General features: G+C 38.3%; 1 protein-coding gene across 8 annotated transcripts in view; it reads left to right on the forward strand.

Annotated features, from left to right (window-relative positions):
• Positions 1-21,222, forward strand: part of LOC127414046 (inactive ubiquitin carboxyl-terminal hydrolase 54-like) — a 64,535-nt gene that overhangs the window by 8,581 nt on the left and 34,732 nt on the right. For 7 of the 8 annotated variants that reach the window (XM_051651719.1, XM_051651713.1, XM_051651716.1 and 4 more), the window contains exon 2: positions 16,735-17,288. In XM_051651719.1, coding sequence (XP_051507679.1) covers positions 17,142-17,288 — 147 coding nt within the window. In that variant the 5' untranslated portion in view covers positions 16,735-17,141. Of the gene's footprint in view, positions 1-5,442; positions 5,629-16,734; positions 17,289-21,222 lie in introns of all 8 variants that reach the window. The other variant, XM_051651714.1, reaches the window with a different exon arrangement.

The raw sequence follows: 21,222 nt of genomic DNA on the forward strand, positions 1-21,222 counted from the left end.
CAGAGGGGTTATCTGAGTTACCGTAGCCTTTTTGTCAACTCGAACCAGTCTGGCCATTCTTCGTTGATCTCTGTCATCAATGAGGTGTTTTTGTAATAGAGCTGCCACTCACTGGTTGTTTTTTGATTTTCGCACCATTCTCTACCAGTGGTTCCCAAAGTGTGAGGTGCGCCCTCCTTGGGAGGCACGAGGGGACTGCAAGGGAGGGGCAGGGAGATGGTGGGATTGAAGGAGAAGTCCATAAAAAAAGTTATCTATATTATTAATATTATTATTAATATTATTATTAAGCGTAAACTTTTGAAGCATGCTTCCAATCCATTTGAGTGTCAGTTGTGCAATTGATTGATATAATTTAGATCAGGGGTGGACTGGCCATAGGAAAAACCAGGACTTTTCCCAGTGTGCTGGCTGCAGAACATGGCCGAACTGGGCGGTGCTAAGTTACAACGGGCTGCCTCGTTATGCTGAATGGGCCGCAAAATGGCGCTGCGATTTGCCGATGTGCACCGCGATATGCAGAAAAGGATTTGTTGTTATTCTGTTTATATTCCAATTCTGTGCAATGGGGATGTCTAGGAACGGCAGCCTCATCTCATTCTGGAATAGGATGGAGTAGAGCCTGTTTGGTTTGTTCTGCACAAACACCTAAAAAAAATCACAGACGATTCAAAATGCCATTTTATGCTTGGCACCATCCTGTTATTCCACTTCTTCAAACATGCCCATGGCAAGCTTGAGAATTAGTTCTCATATTCTTGGAGACAAAATGTGTATTAAAGACCATGTACAGTATGCATATCAGAAATGTCCATCATCATGGTTTAAAGTGCTTCTGATGTTCATGCTTTGGTCAAATCTTTTTCATGTGTCAACACATCAATCTGTTTTTCAGAAAGAAAAGCCTTTAACATCTGCCAATGTAAAGTTCATTGTGGTCTAGCCCTCCCTCCCTTCCTTCCTTTGTGTGTGGTCACTGAATACCAACTCTATCAGTTTGGACTGGCTCTCTGTAAAAAAAAACAAAAGAAAAACATTGTATACTCTTCATTAACTCAGGATGGAAAAATAGGACCAGTCAGCGTACAATCCTTTTATCTTTGACCACAATTGGTAATGTTGTGACTAATACGCAATACATTACATTTTAGTTGTATTGCACACGTGGATTAGCAATTTGATGATCTCTCTTTTCATTCTTTAACTTACAGGTAAATAGTAGGCTTATTAGTTTGAACACATACTGTATATCTGACCAGTTTTTGGTGTATAATGGAAGTATTTTCTTTAGCTGTGAGTGACACTTTAGTCCCCCTGCTCTTCATATGTTTTTAATCATGAGGGTTGATGAGAGTTGCTGGTTGCTCTTCAGGCTAAACTGTTCTTATGGCCTTGTTAATTATCTCTTGATAGAGGGAGTAACTTGCCCCACACCATGTTATTTTTATTCAATCAGCAGTCAGTCTGTTAACAGTTTGGAGACTTTAAAATTGCTGTTTTTGAAAGATGTGTTTGGTGCTCAGTTCCTGTCATCAGGCTCTCAAGAGTGAACTTTTCCTGTCATGATGTATGAGAATTAAGCTTTCCTATGTCTTTTGAGTAAGCTGTGTGTTTAGTTGATACTCACAGAATTTCTTAGCTTTTTATTGCTCGAGTGTCACTTCAACATTACAAATAATTTTATTTAGAGAAGTGTAAGACTGACTAACATTAATTTAGTCAATCCCTAACTTCGTTAAATGTGGCGCTTTGAGGTAAACATACAGCCATAATATATACAACATGGATACCTATGTATTGATTTTTTGACTTGTAGATCACAAACCTACAGTGGCCCAGGGGTGCACAACACACAAAATTAGCAAAACAAACAAAAGTTGAAAACACAATGGAAATACAGAAAAAGCACAACTAAATTAAGCCACAAAACAACTGAATGCCACAACAGAACAAAATTAAGCCACAACACAATCAACAAAAAATACATATTTTTAAACAATTCATTTTTTTTGTGTTATGGCTTAATTTTCTTGCGTTGTGGCTTATTTCCATTGTGTTGTGGCTTTTCTGTTGTGTTGTGGCCTATTACCATTGTGTTTTTACTTTTCTGTTGTGGCTTCATTTCGTTGTGCTTTTTGTCATTTTGGTTGTGTTTTCAACTTTTGATTTGATTTGCTTTGCTCATTTTGTTGGGTTGTGCACCCCTGGGTCACCATACAAACCACTTTATGCTCTAGTTTTTTACACAGAAGTTCATGAGACCCTAGCTCTGTGACTGTGATGGGAAATGCATTGAATTCAAAGTAAAAGCAGCATTCTTGTTTAGAAGGAACTATTTGGAGACAACTTGCATTAAACCTGCAATTATCTGTTATTCATTCCAGTCTAGCCTAGCCTGTTAACTTAAGTTGTACATATACAGGACGAATCTAGACAGATTAGTTGCAAGCCGAACATTCAGACATTCACATGTGAGTATCATCTTTGTCATCTGCAACTGTGCATGGCAAATTAAAAGAGGTAAACTAGGGTGACCATACGTCCTCTTTTTCCCGGACATGTCCTCTTTTTTTGGACCTTAAAAAAGCGTCTGGCCGGGATTTCTATATTTGCAAAAATGTCCCGCCTTCTCGCACACCAGTTGGTTGATTATAAGAGGCTTGCAGCAATTCCTGCCTGTCAGTCTCTCTGCGAACGCGCAAAGCGCTGTTACAGTTGCTTGACATTAGCAGCAAATGACAGCTGAGTGGAAACAATGATCAAACGTAAGTGCAAATTTACAGAAGATTTGCACAAAAAATTCCCATGTGTCAGTTGCTAATAAAGGTGCAAGTGATTTAGAAGCACACATTAGCTCTGCGAAGCATAAAGGGTCAGCAAAAGGTGTAAGTTCATCAACGGACTACTTTTTGCGACCAGGTAAAATTATCACATTGCTTCATTTTCCATGGCCATTCAAATAATACTAATGGTAAATGAAGGTACACTCATGGCATCAAATATTTTATTTTAGTACATGGACATTCAAAAGAATGTTGGAAATTTTTATTTATTTATATATATATTTATGTTATGCTAATAGAGTGTCTTTTTCACTGTATTAAAGTTTGCATTCATAGTAACACTGTTTTGAACCCTATTATACCACCCCACCCCAATACCCCCCGGTGAAAGAAAAAGGTGTCCTCTTTTTGGAAAACCAGAATATGGTCACGCTAGGTAAACGAATCCATTCACATGGCTGTGCTGTGCTAAGTAGTTCACCCGTCCCCATTGTGTGTGTTTCAGGGGGCAGGGGCTGCAGGTAATAGCGCCGCTCTTACCCCAGCCCGTCCCATCTCATCTCTCTCTTTGCATTATCAAAGACTTCAGTGAACGTGCGTGGTAATTTATGTGAGGAGGAGACCGGCAACTAAAGCTAAGGGTACGGGATAAAGTCGAGTAATGAACAGAGTTTACCCCTTAACTTTATACCGACGTACTCCGAATGAAAACGGTGAGTTTTACAAGCATTCTCTCTAACGAATGACTAAACTTTAACACATCTAGTTCAGTCATTCCTCACAGGATTTGGCTTGGAAGAGACACGTATTTTTCCTGAAATCCTCTGGGACTGAGACACACTATGGAACAGTTGGAAATGCAGTAGCAGATTTTACTTTTCAGGGAAAACTTTCAAAAGAAATGCAAAAAAAAAAGTATCGTTTTACAGAAATTAGCCTACATGTATATCATGTTTCAGCGAGTGCTGAATGAACTTGTGAAGAAAAGTGTGCAAATCTTTTTCTATAGAAATGCATTGCTTTGATCTAAAAGGTAGCAAAATGGAAAGTGTAAAATTTTTCATGGGACAGTGGCAATACTAAAAGTTCTAGTCTTTTCTGTCGCTTTATAAACAAGATTTATCTCTGAGCACCTCCAGAGAAAGTTACATTTGAACGACGACTAGCCTACATAACGTGATTCCGATTTTATGCTATTACTCTATGGACGTACGTGTGAGAAAATACGTGAAACTTGGACTTTAAAGATAACAAGAAACTTATTGAGTGCCTCATTTGTGTGCTATGTTATGGTCGTTCACCTGCAGACATTTTATACGATTTTTCTTTTCCTTTTTTAAAATTTTCTTTTTTAAATTCTTTCTCAGGAAAGGACATGTGTTGACTACATGAGCAAAGTAGTGCTGAAGTAGACTGCATATACATCTGTTGCACTGTGGATGCATCCAGACAGCATGTGATGCCAAAGTCTATTGAAATATTTTCTTAAAAAAACAAACAAACATTGTCTTCATGAAATGCAGTCAAGACACGTGTGTCATAAATTGTAAATGTTATAGTATGTGAGGAGCTTAAATATGTGTTATTACTAGTGCTGGGTAGATTACTTCTAAAGTGTTATCTGGTACTGATTACAAATTACAAGACTAAAATTGTAATCGGTAACATAATCTCTTGGATCTCTTGTTTTAGGTTAATTTAATTTAGTTGATGTTTATTTGATGTCACATGCCATCTTGCACCATTTTGACATAAAAATACAAAGAGGGAGAAAATGTATTTCATTCTTTTTTACCAATAAAAAGAAGACTGGAAGACTTACCAAATGGATGTTAGACTGATTTAGAATGGATTTTTGTATTGTATAAAAATGTATTCTTTTTAAAGATTAAAAAAGAAGAATTAGGGGGGTCAATAAATTATGAACAATTTACTGCAGTTGCCTGGTTGATTATTATGTAATCATGTAATCCATAAAAAAAGTAACTGTAATATGATTATGAGTAGGCTATTTTAAAATGCAATGCAATCAAATTACAAGTACTTAATTTTGTGATCCAAATTACATGTAGTCCGTTACTACCCAGCACTGGATATTACTACACATGTGCAGCACATTGGCTACTAACCGCTCAAGATTCACTGGCATAAACTTTTGCATGTCAGCTCTTGCATATGTCTAATTGCACTGATGTAAGTTCTGGTTTACCCCGTGGTCAGGTCAGCTCCAGATCAAACAGACCACACTAACAGGCATTGGCACACATAAGAGAGAGCTTTTGTGGGATGTAAAACCTATTTTTTTCTCCCACAACACATTCACACTAACATGACCATGGTAACAGAATTTGTTGAAATGAAACACAGCATTTGGATTATTATGATGATATGCAAATGATTTGCTGTTAAGGTGTGACAGGAGTTCACAACTTATTTCCAGGTGAGGTAACACCACTTTTTGAGGTGTTTGTTTAGAATCCCTAGTTAAAAGGTTTGTTATTCTCTGATATCTCAAATGATTTTGGCCAATGCCAACAGCTGAATATTAACGGGCATGCTAACCTTGCACAGTAACCGCACATAAGCCAGTTCAGAAATGACTGCAGTGCTAAATGACCAACAGGCTAAAATTGCCTTACTGTTGCAATTGTGTTCTCAGCCCCTTTCTAGGCTGTGGAGAGAGAGTAAGCATCATACTGGCCCAGATTCAGGTGGCCTCACAGCTTCACAGATGGTGCGAGGGAAATGCAGTTGCTTGTGCCAGCCCAAAGTGATGCTCACTGGCTCATGCTTACAGGAGAACGACTAAACTCTCCAACTGTGGGTCACATCCTCTGATCCCCTGGTATGTGATCTGTGCCTTGTTGTTGTTGTTGTTTTTTTTTATTCAGGTATTGCTTAAGTCATCTTGGATGTATATATTGCAATAGGACATCTAAACATAAGGACACTGTTTGTGTCGGGCTGTATCCTGTGCTTGACCACCCCATTTGCTTGCACTTCATCCTTCAAAAAACAGCATCGGGTCTTGGTATCCATGGCAAACGCAACCTACCCTGTCTTATTTCTGTATAGTGGAAAATAACTGCACTCCGGCCTGGACCTGTGCTTCCTCAGAACCGAGCTCCTGCTGCGGGATGATGTTAATCAGGGACTGATGGAGAAGGTGGAGAGAATGTCACCCGGGGAGGGGCCTCTTTCCGTTTCCTATCGTCCTACTAAACTTTGAAATTGTGTTCCCTCAGAAGATAAAATAACCACAGTCTCTTAAAGCTGCTAGTGTGTCCGTTCAAGGTTTTCTTGTCCTTTTGTACTCCACAAGCGGTCTTTGAAAGTAGGTCAAGGCTGATTACATAAGCATGTCTTATTAATATAATTAACTGGACAGAGAAAATCCCAAACATAGCTTTAGCTGCATGCAAGCCTGTACACTGTCTGTCTAAACAGCATTGTCTGTTTGGCAAGTAGAGATAAAATGGTTAAATCTCTCTGACGGAATGGGCTCTAAATCATTTTCGCTAAAGTAAACTGTAGCAACACTTTGTCCAGATAACTGACTTGTTTATCATTCACTTTCAGTTATAGAAATAGGGTGCCAAGTCTGTCGGGCTCATCCAACCGCACTGTCGCCTGGCGACATGTTTCCCTCAAGCTTTTGTCCTTGTTGGATATTTTCTCACTGCTAGTTCAAGGGAAGTTTTGGCAAAGCTGTCTGTGTCAGACTGAGGTGCGAAGCTTCTCGCCAGTGAGACGTTACAGACTTCATTAGTGGCACAAATGTGCCCTGCTGGATTGAAAATGTCAGATAGCTGCGTCAGAGGTGGTGGCAGGGAGGATTGGAATTCTCTCACCCCTGATGGCTAAATGGGCATCACAGTTCCCAGCAGCGTCTTTTACTCCATGAATAATCCTGTGGCACCTTATGTTGGATTGTGTCAAGGGATTCAAGGGCTCTGTCCTCACAGGCGGTTTCCTGGCTTTAGTGCTTTTCTTAAAGGGATAGTTCACCCAGAAATGAAAATTAATTTACTCACACTCATGTTGTTCCAAATCTGTATTAATTTCTTTCTTCTGTGGAACTTAAACGGAGATGTTTGGCAGAATGTTAGCATGAGTCACCATTCACTTACATTGTGTGGAAAAAAATAATATATCCTTTTGCGTTCCACAGAAAAATGAAAGTTTACACTACCTGATTACCTGATAATACCGATGTTAGTCCTGATTTGCAATCAGGCTTAGTCTGTACTCACTGATGTTAATCGGTTCCAGTCTGAAAATTTTTGGCAAGTCAGAGTTGACAGATTTCACAGAATATTGTGTAGTCTGATTTCTTACCCTCAGACTATGATTCCATCTAGTCTGAGTATATAAATTGTGTTTGATATATTTAGCACCATCTATTGAGTAAATCTAGTATTGTATTCTGCTTCACGACTCAAATCTTAAGTCTTACAGTGACCAGCCAATGGAAATAAATAACAAGCACTGATCAGGTAACTTTTAATGCTACTCGCCTCCAATTCTCATTGCAGTCTTAGAGGCCATACTAGCTACGTCTTCCCACCCAAGTGTGCTTGGCCCTTTTCTTTTGTGACTTGAATCACAAAGTAGTTGCAGTACATATATCCATGTTTGTTTACATCAGTCATGCCTCTGAGTTTCGTAGTAACGTGAGGGTGTGTTTTTCCGAATTGATTTGTTGTGAATGGATTGACTTGACAGTCGGGTAGTGTGTGTGTGATCCTCAGTCATTTAGTGTGTGAGTTTAGTATTACTATATTGAATTCAGTCTTGGATACACTACCCAAAACTGCGGAAACTTCTTGGAAGCTGTGCCACGCTTGAACTGCTCTTGGAACATTTTGCCTTTTGCTGATTTGTTACCACTATTAACCTCCTGAGACAACCGCATGACTGCTGTGTGCATTTTCCATTTCCCTTTTTGATTTGTGACTAGTACCGCTTAATAAGCAAGCAAAAAATAAATAAATAAATCTTGAGCAAATAGTTTTCCTAAAAATGTATGTCCACATATGTGGACAGCGGGATTAAGTTGTGAAATTTTAAGTAATTTCAAGCTATAGAAAGTCAGGTTTTTTTTCATCAAATAGTTTATTGTGTCCAAGAGTGTTGGTTATTTATGTTTTTGAGACGTTATAAACATTACTATCAATTACTATCATTTTCTATCAAGCTGAATAAATAATTCTGATACAAGTAATGGCCAGCATCATCAAATCACTGCCAACCATGTTAAAATAAAAATTTGCACAATACAATTCTGAATCTATGTACTGATTATCATTGTCCTATGTCTGCCAAACATGTTGAGGGGTTCAAACATCATCTGCAACATGAAACTGAACTTTTGACTAGAAGTTAGAAGTGAATGCACTAGGCTGCATAGGAAAGCTATAGGATGCTCCCTAATTAGTGAATGACTTACCCACCAGTGTGCTGTATGTCTTCACTGGTCTCAGAACAGTTAGAAATGCACCTTATTTTCATCCATACTCCATATATGAAAGCAACATTTCTCAGCTTTTGGATACGTCCATTGATTCTCGATGTGAAAATGCACAGTGAATGTAGGATTTTTATGGATAGTACTATTGTCCACGTACGTGGACATTTTGTTTTACAGCGTGCTGTTTCGTGATAAATCGATGCAATTTTTAAAATGGCATATTGGATGAAACTAGAGACTCTACTCTTTTGACTTAAACAGGTTTTAATGTGAAAACTCAAGCTGGTTTCTTATCAGATGTAGTTTTGTTGCCGTTTCTCCAAAAAACAAACTCTGCTGAGATTGGCACCATGTTGTATTGTAACATGACTCTGTGCGCTGAAAGTTTAACCCTTTAATGATAGCCTAGAGTCTCCTAAACTGAGATCAGTTGGATAAAAAAAATAATAAAGCATAGCCTATAGCGAAGCCAAAATGCAATGTCCACACATGTGGACGCGGGGTCTCAAGAGGTTATTGAGAAGTTGATGTAATTGACCTTTGCTCTCTTAGAACTGCTCTGTTTTTCTTTGGCCTGAAGAGGCTGTTCAGAGATCAGACTCTGCCATCTGTGTTGGAGTGATTGCTTGTTGTATTGCAGCCTGTTGGCCAGAGTGGAGTAGCGTGTTGCTGGACCAAGGCCAGATAGAAGCTTTAGATGCAATTAGAGGCTTGTTTTGTGCAGTGGGATTAAGAGCTGGAGGTGTTCCATAGACTGTCATGTTGCATAACTACAAAGAGACGAACTGCCATTGGAGCAATTGTAAAAAAAAAAGTGAAAGCTGTGCCCTGCCTCCCAAATTCTCACTCAAATTAGATGGTATTGATGGAGATGGGTTTGGATTTAAGCTGTATTGAGGATGTGCAGGAGTCCATTTGTGAGCATTTATATGCAAAAAGTTTTGCCATACAGTGGTTCTCACAATTCCAATAAAAGATAAAATATCACTCATATTGTTTGGATGTTGTTTCTTACAGCAGGGGCTGAATGTTGTGACTATTCTGTTGCTGTATTAATTCTCCATAGCTTAAACAAAGCTATTGCTGTTGTTATTTTTATCCTGTTGAATAATAGAATATTTTTTAACAAAGAATATGCTTTACATCTATCTTAATTTTTACAGTTTTACATAACATTGCAATGCAGTCTGTTTAAACCCTTGAGTCTTCATGGTCACAAAAAACTGGAGGAAGACTTTGCTCTGGCAAAATTGTAATTTAATTCAAAGTTAGGTCTGGTACTCTAACTCACAACAATGAGTACCCAATTACTCGGAAATAAAAATGCATGTTAATGACGCGTAGGTCAATCTTTTCACAGACGTTACCAAGAGTGGTTTCAAAATAAGATAACTTCAACAAACTTTGATTTTCTTTTCATATGCATGAATAAAAATGGAAAACAAGAAAGATTTAAAAATAAAAATAACAGTAAAAAACATTTGCACTCACCCGGAGCTTACATAGAAACCAATACTGATGGCATGAGTGTAATGATCATACATAAGCTCTGAGTCTACATAAGGCTATCACATTTTTATCATTTCACATCAGATGCACAGTAGATGTCTAAACCTGCTGGCTATTACTGCCTGCCGCACCTCTGCCAGTACCTTCAGTCGACTAGCTATGGGGTCATCAGCCACCTATCACGTATGTTTCGCCCCATTAATCCCGAAACATCTCCTGGTTGTAAATCTCCACATTTTTACAGAAAAACAAGTGGTGAAAGTTTGCTTTTTATAAAATGCACTCTGCTTGTGTTCAGATATTTAAAACACATACTGGTCTGATAAGCTCAGAGTTCACTTCGCATTTTCTTTCCACCGATAAAAGCTGATCCTCGTCTGTTGGTTTGCATGACATATTTCCAAAGTATTGCCAAATATTTGCTTTTCTATAGCATCTTCTCTGATCCAACACCTCAATGACACACATCCACAGCGCCCCACAGTGGACTCTGTTGTGAGAGATTCAGAGGGAAAACGGTGTATTTCCGTGCTGCTCATGACAAGCAAATACGAAAAGGAAAATTAATTGGCGATATTCAAGTCGTTTTTCAACTTGAGTAGCTGGTGCAGAATGAGTACTCTTACTCGATTACTTGTGCACATCCCTAGTAAGGACTGCAACTTTTAAATGTTTTCCTGTGCTCCACAAAACTTTATTTATGGTACTACTACTTGAAAAATACAAGAGGTACTTATTGTTTGCAAGTTCCCATGCTGGTAGGTAAATATTATCATGTTTGGCCCTGTGATGCATTTCTGTCTGTCATTCTGAAATAAATTCGTCTGTACAGTATTGAAACGGTCCTTTCAAAAGTAACACAAATGTTTTGACATACTTTATTTACAGAGTCAATTGAATTAGTTTGAATTAGACTTTTTGATCACCCAACCTGCTTTTTCTTTTTAGGGAACAGAGGCATAAAATTATAATTGCATATAATAACATGAATTACATTTTTGTTCCACACCTTCCTGGCAGTGGAAATAAGCAAGCAGACATTCACTGTAAATCTTGTCTTTTTGAGAACTTAACATAATGTGTGAATCCAGATTGGTTGACTGGAGCTCTTAGACATGCTTGTTTACCAGCTTTCGGCTCACCAAAACGATGTGGCCACCCTTGTTTACAAGAAGTTACTACAGGGCCCAATAAGACAGTCTTATAGCCACTGTCTGGGAGCTAATGAGGACCTTACAGTAGACGCGTCTAATTCTGTTTTCTGCCAGACAGGATAATCCATCGTCTGATCGGGCTAATCAGCCTGCTTGAAATGCCATTCGACCTATTTCACTCCCTACTGGCCAAGCAGATGCAGGGTACAGCCTACTTGTAAGGTGGAACCCACCCAGACCCACCATAATCTGCCAAAAAAAAGTTGCAAAGGAGCATTTAAATATTACTACAACAAGCAAAACCTTAACTAATGTGACATTAAAATGTGTAATCAATGGCTTCATGTCTTATTTTATGAGTAGAATTAACAAGAGATCAGTAAAAGTTTTAATCACTCAGTGATGATTGAAATTAATGTATATGCAGTAGATGGTATGTAATTTGTTGTGTTTAAATTCTGCATGCATGGCGCTAATGAGCTAACACAATACGCAGCCATAATATGCACCAGTTACACTCTATTGTATTTTATGATACTGATACTACTGCAAAGATGGGTGTATAATAGAGTGTTAATGGGCAGAATATAGACAAAAGAAAGATGACAAGTGGTAAATCTCACTTTGGGCAGATGTGTGAATGGCTTTCAGCTTCATAAGGCCCAATAGTGAAACAGCATATCAAACAACAGAATGAATGAGCATTTAAGAGTATTTGAGAACATTTGATTCCTTTTGTTGTCTAATTAAACAAAAAATTCACATCACATGTTCTTGGAAATCTCTCTACGCAAACAATAATAATAATAATAAGTTTAATTTATGTAGCGCCTTTCCAGAGCTCAAGGACACTTTAAAATAGTAACACAATAATACACAAACAAAGAACAGTCACCAAAACACAGTTCAGATAGCACAGTCATTGAGAGTGAATACATAACACTGAGAGAAAACAGTTTTAAGTTGAGATTTAAACTCATGGGGAGTGAATTCCATATATTGGGTGCTACTACGCTGAATGACCTGCCACCCATAGTAGAGAGGCGAGATCTAGGGACAGAAAGGAGTCCGAACCCAGAAGACCTAAGTGAGCGGATCAGGTTGTAGGGGAGAAGCAATTCACTAACACAGTGAGGTGCCAGACCATGAAGTGATTTAAATGTAAGCAGGATTAGTTTATATTTGATGCGAAACAAAACTGGTAATCGGTGAAGTTAAAACAGGAATGGAGTAATATGAGCTGAGCACTTGGTATGTGTAAGAATTCTAGCAGCAGAATTTTGAATATATTGCAACCTAGCAATAGAGTTAGCAGGTAAACCAATGAAGAGGGCATTGCAGTAGTCAAGACGTGAGGATATAAATGCATGAACCAGTGTTTTGGCATCTTTGAGACTGATAAAGGGACGAAGGCGAGCAATGCGGCGAAGGTGGAAGAAGGCAATTTTAGATACAGATTTAATATGAGCTTCAAAAGTGAGGGAGGAATCAAAGATGATGCCTAAATTTTTTACAGTATTGGATGGTTTAATGAAAGTGCCATCAATATCACAATCAAAGTCATAAGGAATTTTTTTTCGTGAGTGTTGGTGTTCCAATAATAATGATATTCGTTTTATCCATGTTCAAGTTGAGGAAGTTGGAGTTGAGCCATTTTATTTATTTCATTTACACGTGTTGATATTGGTTGATAGTCTGGAGAGTGGGAGCAGATCTACAAGCTGTACATATTTGAATGTCATCATCAGCATAACAATGGTAACTGAAACCGTGGTGGCGAATGAGTTGACCCAAAGGCAGTATATATAATAAATAGTAGATGTCCAGGAACCGATCCCTGAGGGACACCTAATTTCAGGGAAACTGTAGGTGACTGATAATTTTGCATTGAAATGTAAAACTGTCTATCCGTGAGGTATGAAGAAAGCTAGGAGAGAGCAGCACCAGTGACACCAACATCCGAGAGGCTGGAGAGAAGTAATTTATGGCAAACGGTATCAAAAGCAGAACTAAGATCATGTAACAGAAGAATGGAGAGAGAACCAGAGTCACCAGTGAGTAGTAGGTCATTGACAACCCTTACAAGGCGGTTTCAGTACTGTGAAGTGGGTGAAAGCCAGACTGAAAGGGATCAAATGATCATTTTGAACAAGGAAAGATTGTAACTGGGCGGCAACAACTCTTTCCAGTATTTTTGAAATGAGTGGTAAGTTAGAGATGGGGCAAAAATTAGAAAGAACAGTAGGGTCTAAGTTAGGTTTTTTTTAAGTACTGGAGTTACTGCTGCAGTTTTAAGTGTTAAAAGGAGAGAAGCAGAAGCTAGATATATGTTTATGAAATGTGAGATAGGTGCAGAGATGACAGAATGACAGAGTTTGAGGAGGGATGTGGGAGCAGGATCATGTCGGCAAGATGAAGAATTGGACTTCAGTATTAAGTCACTGATAGAGGAGTAGTTGTAGGAGTAAAACTAGACAAATATTGACGAGTGGTCTGTCAATATTTCCGTCAACAAACGATCATGCAGATGTAGGTAAGTTTGCACCATCTTGCTGGTAACTCTGTATGTGTGTTCATGATGACTGATCTTAAAGGGCTAGTTCACCAAAAAATTGTCTTATAATTTACTCACCCTCATGCCATCCCAGATGTGTGTAATTTTTTTCTTCTGCAGAACACAAATGAATTTTTTTAGAAGAATATCTCTGCTCTGTTAGTCCTCACAATACAAGTAAATGATTGCCAGAGCTCTGAAGGTCCAAATATCACAAAAGCAGCTTAAAAGTAATCCATATGGCCCCAGTGGTTTAATCAATGTCTTCTGAAGCGATCCAATCAGTTTTGGGTGTGAACAGACCAAAATATAACTTCCTTTTCACTGTACATCTTGCCATTGCAGTCTCTTGGCACGATCATGATTTCAAGCTTGATTACACTTCCTAGTGCTTGACGTGTGCACAGAGTGCTAGATGGCACTGTAGGAAGTATAATCGAGCTTGAAAGCATGGTCGCCGAGGAGACTGCTGTCAAGATTTTTAATGAAAAGGAATTACATTTTGGTTTGTTCTCACCCAAAACCACTGCAGTCTTATGGATTACCTTTATGATGCCTTCATGTGATATTTGTTTCTTCAGAATTCTGGCCACCATTCACTTGGACCTGCAGAGCTGAGGTATTGTTCTAAAAATCTTCATTTGTGTTCTGCAGAAGAAAGGTTATACACATCTGGGATGGCGTGAGGGTGAGCAAATGGTGAGAGAAGTTTCGGGCGAACTATTCCTTTAATTGACTGAGCTCCAGGTTAAACTTGATGATGATGTGGACCAATAGCACCAAGTAGGTGTTTAGCAAGCCGTACAAAGTCTTCTTGAAAGTTTGCTCTGGTGAGCTGTCACAAACCAACAAAACAAACTTAAAAACACCTTCATTTTGGCCATATTTTGTTCTCAATCACGCCCGTTTGTTCTTTTCGATTTCAGATGAAGTATGCTTTTAACCTTTAGTCTTTAATGTTGATCTTTTTAACTCATTGTTTTTTCCTACTAGCATCTTAAAGGTGCTGTGCATAATTCATTTATTTTTGCGATTTTGATGGTTTGGTACCTCTAATGCCGATGAAATTAAACACTGCCCATTTAAAATGAATGGTACATGTCAGGTGGAAAAGTCAGTAGCTGTAATTGGGTTCATCAGATAGGAGTGCATAAGCGTATCTAGAGTTTCTCCTTAATAAACATATGAATGATAATTTTACTTCCTGGCCACTGTTTTTTCCTCATTGCCTAGTCATGTTCAAGGGCTTCCACTAGTCGTCTTGGCATGCTATCACACATCATATGATAGAGCGCTCTGAAATATATCCTCTAAAGATACATTCTAAAAGCTTTGATAAATCTGGCCCAAAGGCTAGACATGTTTTTTGAAGGAGGATGTAATGCCTTGTGGTTCATAGACACAGCATTGTTTAATATCGGGTTTAGGCGTTGATGTGGTTTCAAAGCCATAAACACAGACACACACAACCCAGTGACTTCAACAGTTCAGCTGATGACTCAATGCTGGGTAAACACACATCTTGGTAGAATTTTTTTTTCCAGTTTAGTCCCTCTATGTCTCGTTTCTTTGTAAATATATATTTTTTCTGTTCAACCGTTTGCCACAGCTCTTGTCATCTTTGTTCCTGTCTGCCTTTTCCTGTCAGCCCATTGTCTATGGCCTTTGTCTTTTCTCTCTGTGATTTCCCTCTTTTTTTTATTTTTTTTTTTTTTATTCTGCTTTGTTCCTTGAAAACTGCCCTCAAGTCTGCTTGTGTTAAAAGCACATCAGACACTGATGGACATTTGCTAAATTTTGAGAGGAACTGCTTGAAGCTGGAGCTTTTAAACTTCCTGCCAGGAGCTCGAGCTAAAACTAAGGACGACGGTCCACCACATCCTCTTCCTCACCAAAATACAAGTGCACTGGCTGGCTAAGTACTGCTAATATAAGCCTGGCTTTGGGAAACTGGTTTAAGAGCCATGTCTGTCATGACAATTACAGAGTTATGTCAGAGTGCCATGTCTGAGAGGTGGGTCTGTTAGTCATGTGGTGGAGAAGCAGTCGCCAGCACATGTGTGCACTGCGTTCCCTGACCCACTAGAGGTTGGTTGAGATCACTGTCCATCCGCAACACTTATCAAAGGTTGTTCTGTAATGCTGGCTTGGAGTGGACAAACAGATAAATCCTTGAATGCAACCAAGTGTAATTTTAGCCAGCAGGATGAGATCTGAGTGAGTCAGATTGTAAAGGACATTTTTACAGCTACGTTGTCAAGATTTTTTGTGATTTTGGGAAATGAGTCTCTCTCCACTTAAGGGGTATTCACACATTCAATGATTTAATGGCTGGAGGTCATAGAGTGGCTGTATTGTAATTTGTTGTGGGTGATCCAACTGCTGGATGCCCTAACGTTATTGGGGGGCTGCACAAATGGCCATAGCTTGTGAAAATCTTATCAAAAATGGGATGAATTGCTAATAAAAAAATAATTTTACCCGTTTTCTTGCAGCAAAGTAACATTATGGAGGAGAAAGTGCTTTTATATAAATTGCATCTGCACCATGCAGCATGCACAAGATTAACTATTATCATTTTTGTTGAGTCACTTGACATCAGTAATGGTTGCTACGGCTGCACGATTATGGCAAAAGGCATAATTGCCCATTATTTGCTTTTATTGTAATTGTGATTAATGTTGACTTATAGAATTTACACTTAATATATGTGGGACAACTGCATGCCATATTCCATATGTAGGTAACACATCCAGAATAAGCTAAGAACTTTTCCTGAATTACATTATTGCTGTTTTATACATCAGAAAATCAATTTAACATTACAACTTGACTTTGGCCCTCATTGCAGCATGATACACAAAAGTGTTATTCATAATTTAAGCAAATTATACACCAAAAGTGAGCAGCAGGCATGTCTGTGATTAGTTACAATGCTCAAACGCTGCAAAAAACATGTTTTTAATAGAAAAATTCGCAAAAGTATAGAAGAAAAGAAGTAGATACATGGAATGCTGTGTTGGACACTTTTCATGATTAGTTAATTTTGGCAGCTGTAATTGTAATCTCGATTATTTATTTATCGATTAATTGTGCAGCCCCAGTGTTTGCTGTTACTTTTGTCGCTGAAAATCACCAACTCTCATTGAAAATGAATGACTTCTGGTCACTTTGTCGCTGCAAATTGACGCATGTGTCAATGTCCTTTTAAAAAGGATTGAGTGTGTAAAGACAGTAACATTTTTATTTCTGTTTTTCCCCTAGATTTACAGTGTTGTGAAGATTCACCCCCTGCAGACTTGTTTACAAGCAACAAGAGGACAAGACACATGCTGTCAGTCTGCACACTGTTGCTTCTGTTTAGAGGTGTAGCACAAAAAGCTGCAGTGAAGATCACCACACCTCCCACAACCCAGAAGTCTCTGTGTGTAGAGCAAGTGTGAAATTCCACAACGAAGTCCCAGAGAGAAGTAGCAGTTAACAAGTGCCAACACCCTTGGATGTACACAGTTTCCACAGAAGGAACAATTAGTATATTTTTTAATTTCAATAAGTTTTTAATTTTAAGAAAATCTCTTGGATATACCACTTTAATGCATTTTTTGGGAAGATGAATTTGAGGTCCTTGTTACAAGGAGGGACAAGTTAAAACTATACAGATTTCCTCCACCATGTCATGGAAGAGAAACTACTTTGCATCTGGCAGCAGTGGGATGCAGGGCATATTCACTCCACGGACCATGACATCAATTGCCCCCAGCAAAGGACTCATCAACGAGCCAGGACAGAACAGCTGTTTCCTGAACAGTGCTCTCCAGGTAAGAGGACATATGTTGATGCCTGTACTTAAACAAGGAAACATGTTCATTCACACACTTGCCATACTACACATGAGCCACACACAGGCATGCACACAGAGTATTTTCTTACATATCTCTTATACTTTAATCAGTGTCTTGTCATTTTTGTTAAATTGCTCAAAAAATTTGTGTTGCTCAAATGACAGAAATGACTACTCATGTTTGGATGAAAGAAGAATATATATGGTGCTATTAGGTATGTATCCCTCGCATCATACAGCTCTATGCAGCACAGTGTATGTGTGGTATCCATAAAGTTAGGACAGTCTGACAGAAGATGTGAAGTTTGCAGGTGTTTGTGTATGAGCAAAAGGATGATACACTTCTATATAAATATAAATGACAATGAAAATGCTAAAGAATGTATAATTCTTTTAAAAATACAGTTTTTCTCACTATATTTATCCAGTGGTAAGGTTAGCCACTCTTGTCCAGTATTTTGACCAGTAAATGCAGGCGTTATTGTACTTCCATCTATATGTAAATTATTTAGTATTCAAAATATTTTTTATATTTACAGTGTTTTACAACACTGTCAGAGCACCCCATAAAAGATGTTCAGCTCTACTTTGCTGGTAGGCTTTGCTTTAAGTCTGCAAAGTTAAATATTTTGCAAACTCAACAGACAAATCTTATTAATTAATGATTTGTGCATTGAATGACCTCAACAGATGCTCGCTCTTGTGGGCAGTACTTGCGTTCCCCTCATGATTAGCCATTTTAAGCAACATGTCGAGTGACTAGATGCAAATGGCAGCAGTAGGAACGGTGCATTGACTCTTCACACGTATCTCTCCTCACGCATGAGCACCACTGGACAGAGACTGCTGCGCCTTTTAACCATTATGCTGCTCGGCGGAGCCTGCATTAGATTTAGCGATGATTCAAGCACTGTCTGCACTAGACCCCACAAACAGACGCAAAGTCATACGCACACTGTCCTGGCCGGTAATTACCCTGCACAGCAAACTGCCATTACTTACCCTCTATTTTTGGATTACTGTATAATCAGCTGTATGGAAATAAAGGGGCTTAGCTGGCTGATAATATGTCTAAAGCTACAAATTAGTGTCAGTTATGACTGTTTGGGGGGGCTGGCTATTTGAGGGAGCACCACGACTGGACTGTCTGTTGCCGTGAAGCATAACAAAATATGGAAAGACAATGAACACAGAAACCGGGGGCAAAAACAGGTTTTTTTTTTTTTTTTTTTTTGGCAAATCAAATTGTGGTGCTTTAACAAGCTTTCCTCAATACTTTTCTGAGATATTGTCTTTTTGTTTGTGAGTCATTCAGGCTTTTAAGAACATTGCAAAGCCTATAAAAATGTTGTCATTACATAAGTTAGTTAGGTGATGTATTTGGTACTGATGTATTTAAGGTCCGCTATTACCAAATGCATTTTGTTTTTTACATTGGAAAATACATTATTAATAGGTCGATATCATCAGCATTGGACTGTAGAAAATATTCTGTAGCGTCTAGGGCACGTATTAAGGCAGACTGAACGATTAGAAATGGAGACGTTAATTATGGAATTGTTAGCATTGAATGGGTTTTACTCAAGCTGTCAAACCGCACAAAGACATACTTGTTACTGAAAATACATTGTGTAGGCTGTATGAAAGATATATATGTGTGTGTGTGTGTGTGTGTGTGTATATATATATATATATATATCTCTCGGCGGTGGTGTGCGTACCTTCATTGAAAACAATTGTTTCGAATTTTAGAAAGCACCACGTTCGGTGCGCGACCCCCTTCTAATATTCTATATACCAAGTTCTGTGAATCAGCCAAAAAAGCAACATCTTTATGTGCTCATGGCTTTCTACAGCTGTGAAGTCATGCCTTTATTCAGCTCCAAGGAGAAGAAATGGTAAGTTCAGAATGGTTTGTATAAATGACCTTTATCGACACTCTAAAACCTGTCAAACTGTGTTTATCACAGACTGGTGAAAAAAAACAAAACAAACAAAAAAAGAAAATTCTGTGACAGCGATAGATTTTGTTTTCTTTATCTAGTTATTTATCCTTTAAACATGACAAGATATTTTCCATGCAGGATATCACAACTTGTAACACATAAACTGATTTATAACTAGGGATGTGACGGTATCACATTTTCATATCATGATAATTGCTGAAGTATTTATCATGGTATACAGTATATCATTGTATTGAATTACAAAACTGGTTGAAAGATAAATAAACTTTGTTGTTGTTCTTAATAACAAGATTTAGTTATTTGTTTTGTACTTCAAGTTAAAAGATCACAAAGAAAGTAACTCTGCAGCTTTCAAAGAGACATGGTGGCTTTCAAAAGTCTGAGTCCAATGATTCTGTTTTTCATTTATCTAATTTCTTACGGTTTATTTTCATTGCAAATGAACAAGTTACAACAATGGTAACATTCTGAGGGTTTATTTAAAAAAATAAACTTAAATTCTAGAGTTTCCTAGTAATTTAGAGAGTTAGAGTGTAGGAAATGTTGATTTATTGATAGAAATGCAACAGTGCATTCAGAAAAATCGAAACAATTTGGTAAATAGGTTATCTAGAAATTTTCACAGTATTTTGAAGTGCTCATGATAACAATATTGTGCATGTTATTTATCACGGTATACCTTAGTATTGAAAATCGTCACATGTCTATTTATAACATTGTATATTTGCTGAGGCAGTATAATTTATTGCTGAAGTGGCAAGTTAGAAACCTGTGAGAGGTTTTTTCCCTAAAACTGCTGTAAGCGGATAGCATGCATAAATTCCCTACTACCTGACAAATATTACTGAAATGTCTTGAGGAATCATGTTTGCCTCTGTGACAACCCTAGACTCTAATCAACCAAAGACCCCGTTTATCCCGTCACCATCCTAGGCGAGCCGATCACATGTGGTCAGGTGAGACACATCTCTGTTTACACCTGGTCGCTTAAATGCGTCTCCTGTGACCTCTTGTTTTTGGATTTCGAGGGGCGGGTCTCCATTTCATGACAACATATATCCATCTCTATGCCGGTGTTACTGCATGACATTAAAGCGCAAAAAAGTCATAAAAGACAAAGCATGAATTCGGATGTGTGTGATCGTAATCTGTGTCCTTGCTTGTTGATATCAGACACACTGAAGAAGACCCATGAAGTTCTCGCGCTTGTGTGTGTATAGTATATCCGCTTTTTCAAATTTTCAGTTCGGATGATTATTTCCTTTTAAAGCCACACTTAACTGTTAAAGTTTAAACTCTTGTTTAAGCACAGCGGTTGATTGATAGGTGAGGGGTGGTGATTCACTGCTGTCGGGTCACATTCCGGACGGATTAGCATTTACACCTCAAATGTGATGTGGTCACATGCATTTTTGATTACCTTCGTATGTGTGTTTTGTGATCCGAGACACCATTACACCTGCATTTAGCGCTGACTGCTTTTGATCAGATCACCTGAAATGCATCCTAAAACCAGGTGTAAATGGGGGTGAAAAAGTTTTGGGGGAGCCAAAAGGGCTCTGACTGTATGTGATTTTGAATGTTAGGGTTTGCTGACATATTTTTTTGGATGGCGGGTTTTAGAGAGAGAGTCTATTGGTAGTTAGCAAAATGACTAAACTTTAATGCAGGGTTTTTGTGTACCAAATGTATTGCCAGGTTAGTTGCAGGTAGTTCCCTAATGGGACGTTTGTTGTTTACTGGCTGCGATGGCTTAGCAAAAACACTATAACATGCAAGGTGAGTGAGCTAACTGGAGTATTATTCTCTGTTCAGCTGTTTATTTGTTCTTTTTACCTGAAGTGAGCTCTTACTTCAAATGAGCCCCTTTTATTTTTGCATTACACACTCTATAATGGAATAAGCTGTTTTTGTTCAAGGTTTTCCAGAAAACCCCTTCAAAAT

The sequence above is a fragment of the Myxocyprinus asiaticus genome, chromosome 23, assembly GCF_019703515.2.
Source record: "Myxocyprinus asiaticus isolate MX2 ecotype Aquarium Trade chromosome 23, UBuf_Myxa_2, whole genome shotgun sequence".
NCBI lineage: Eukaryota > Metazoa > Chordata > Actinopteri > Cypriniformes > Catostomidae > Myxocyprinus > Myxocyprinus asiaticus.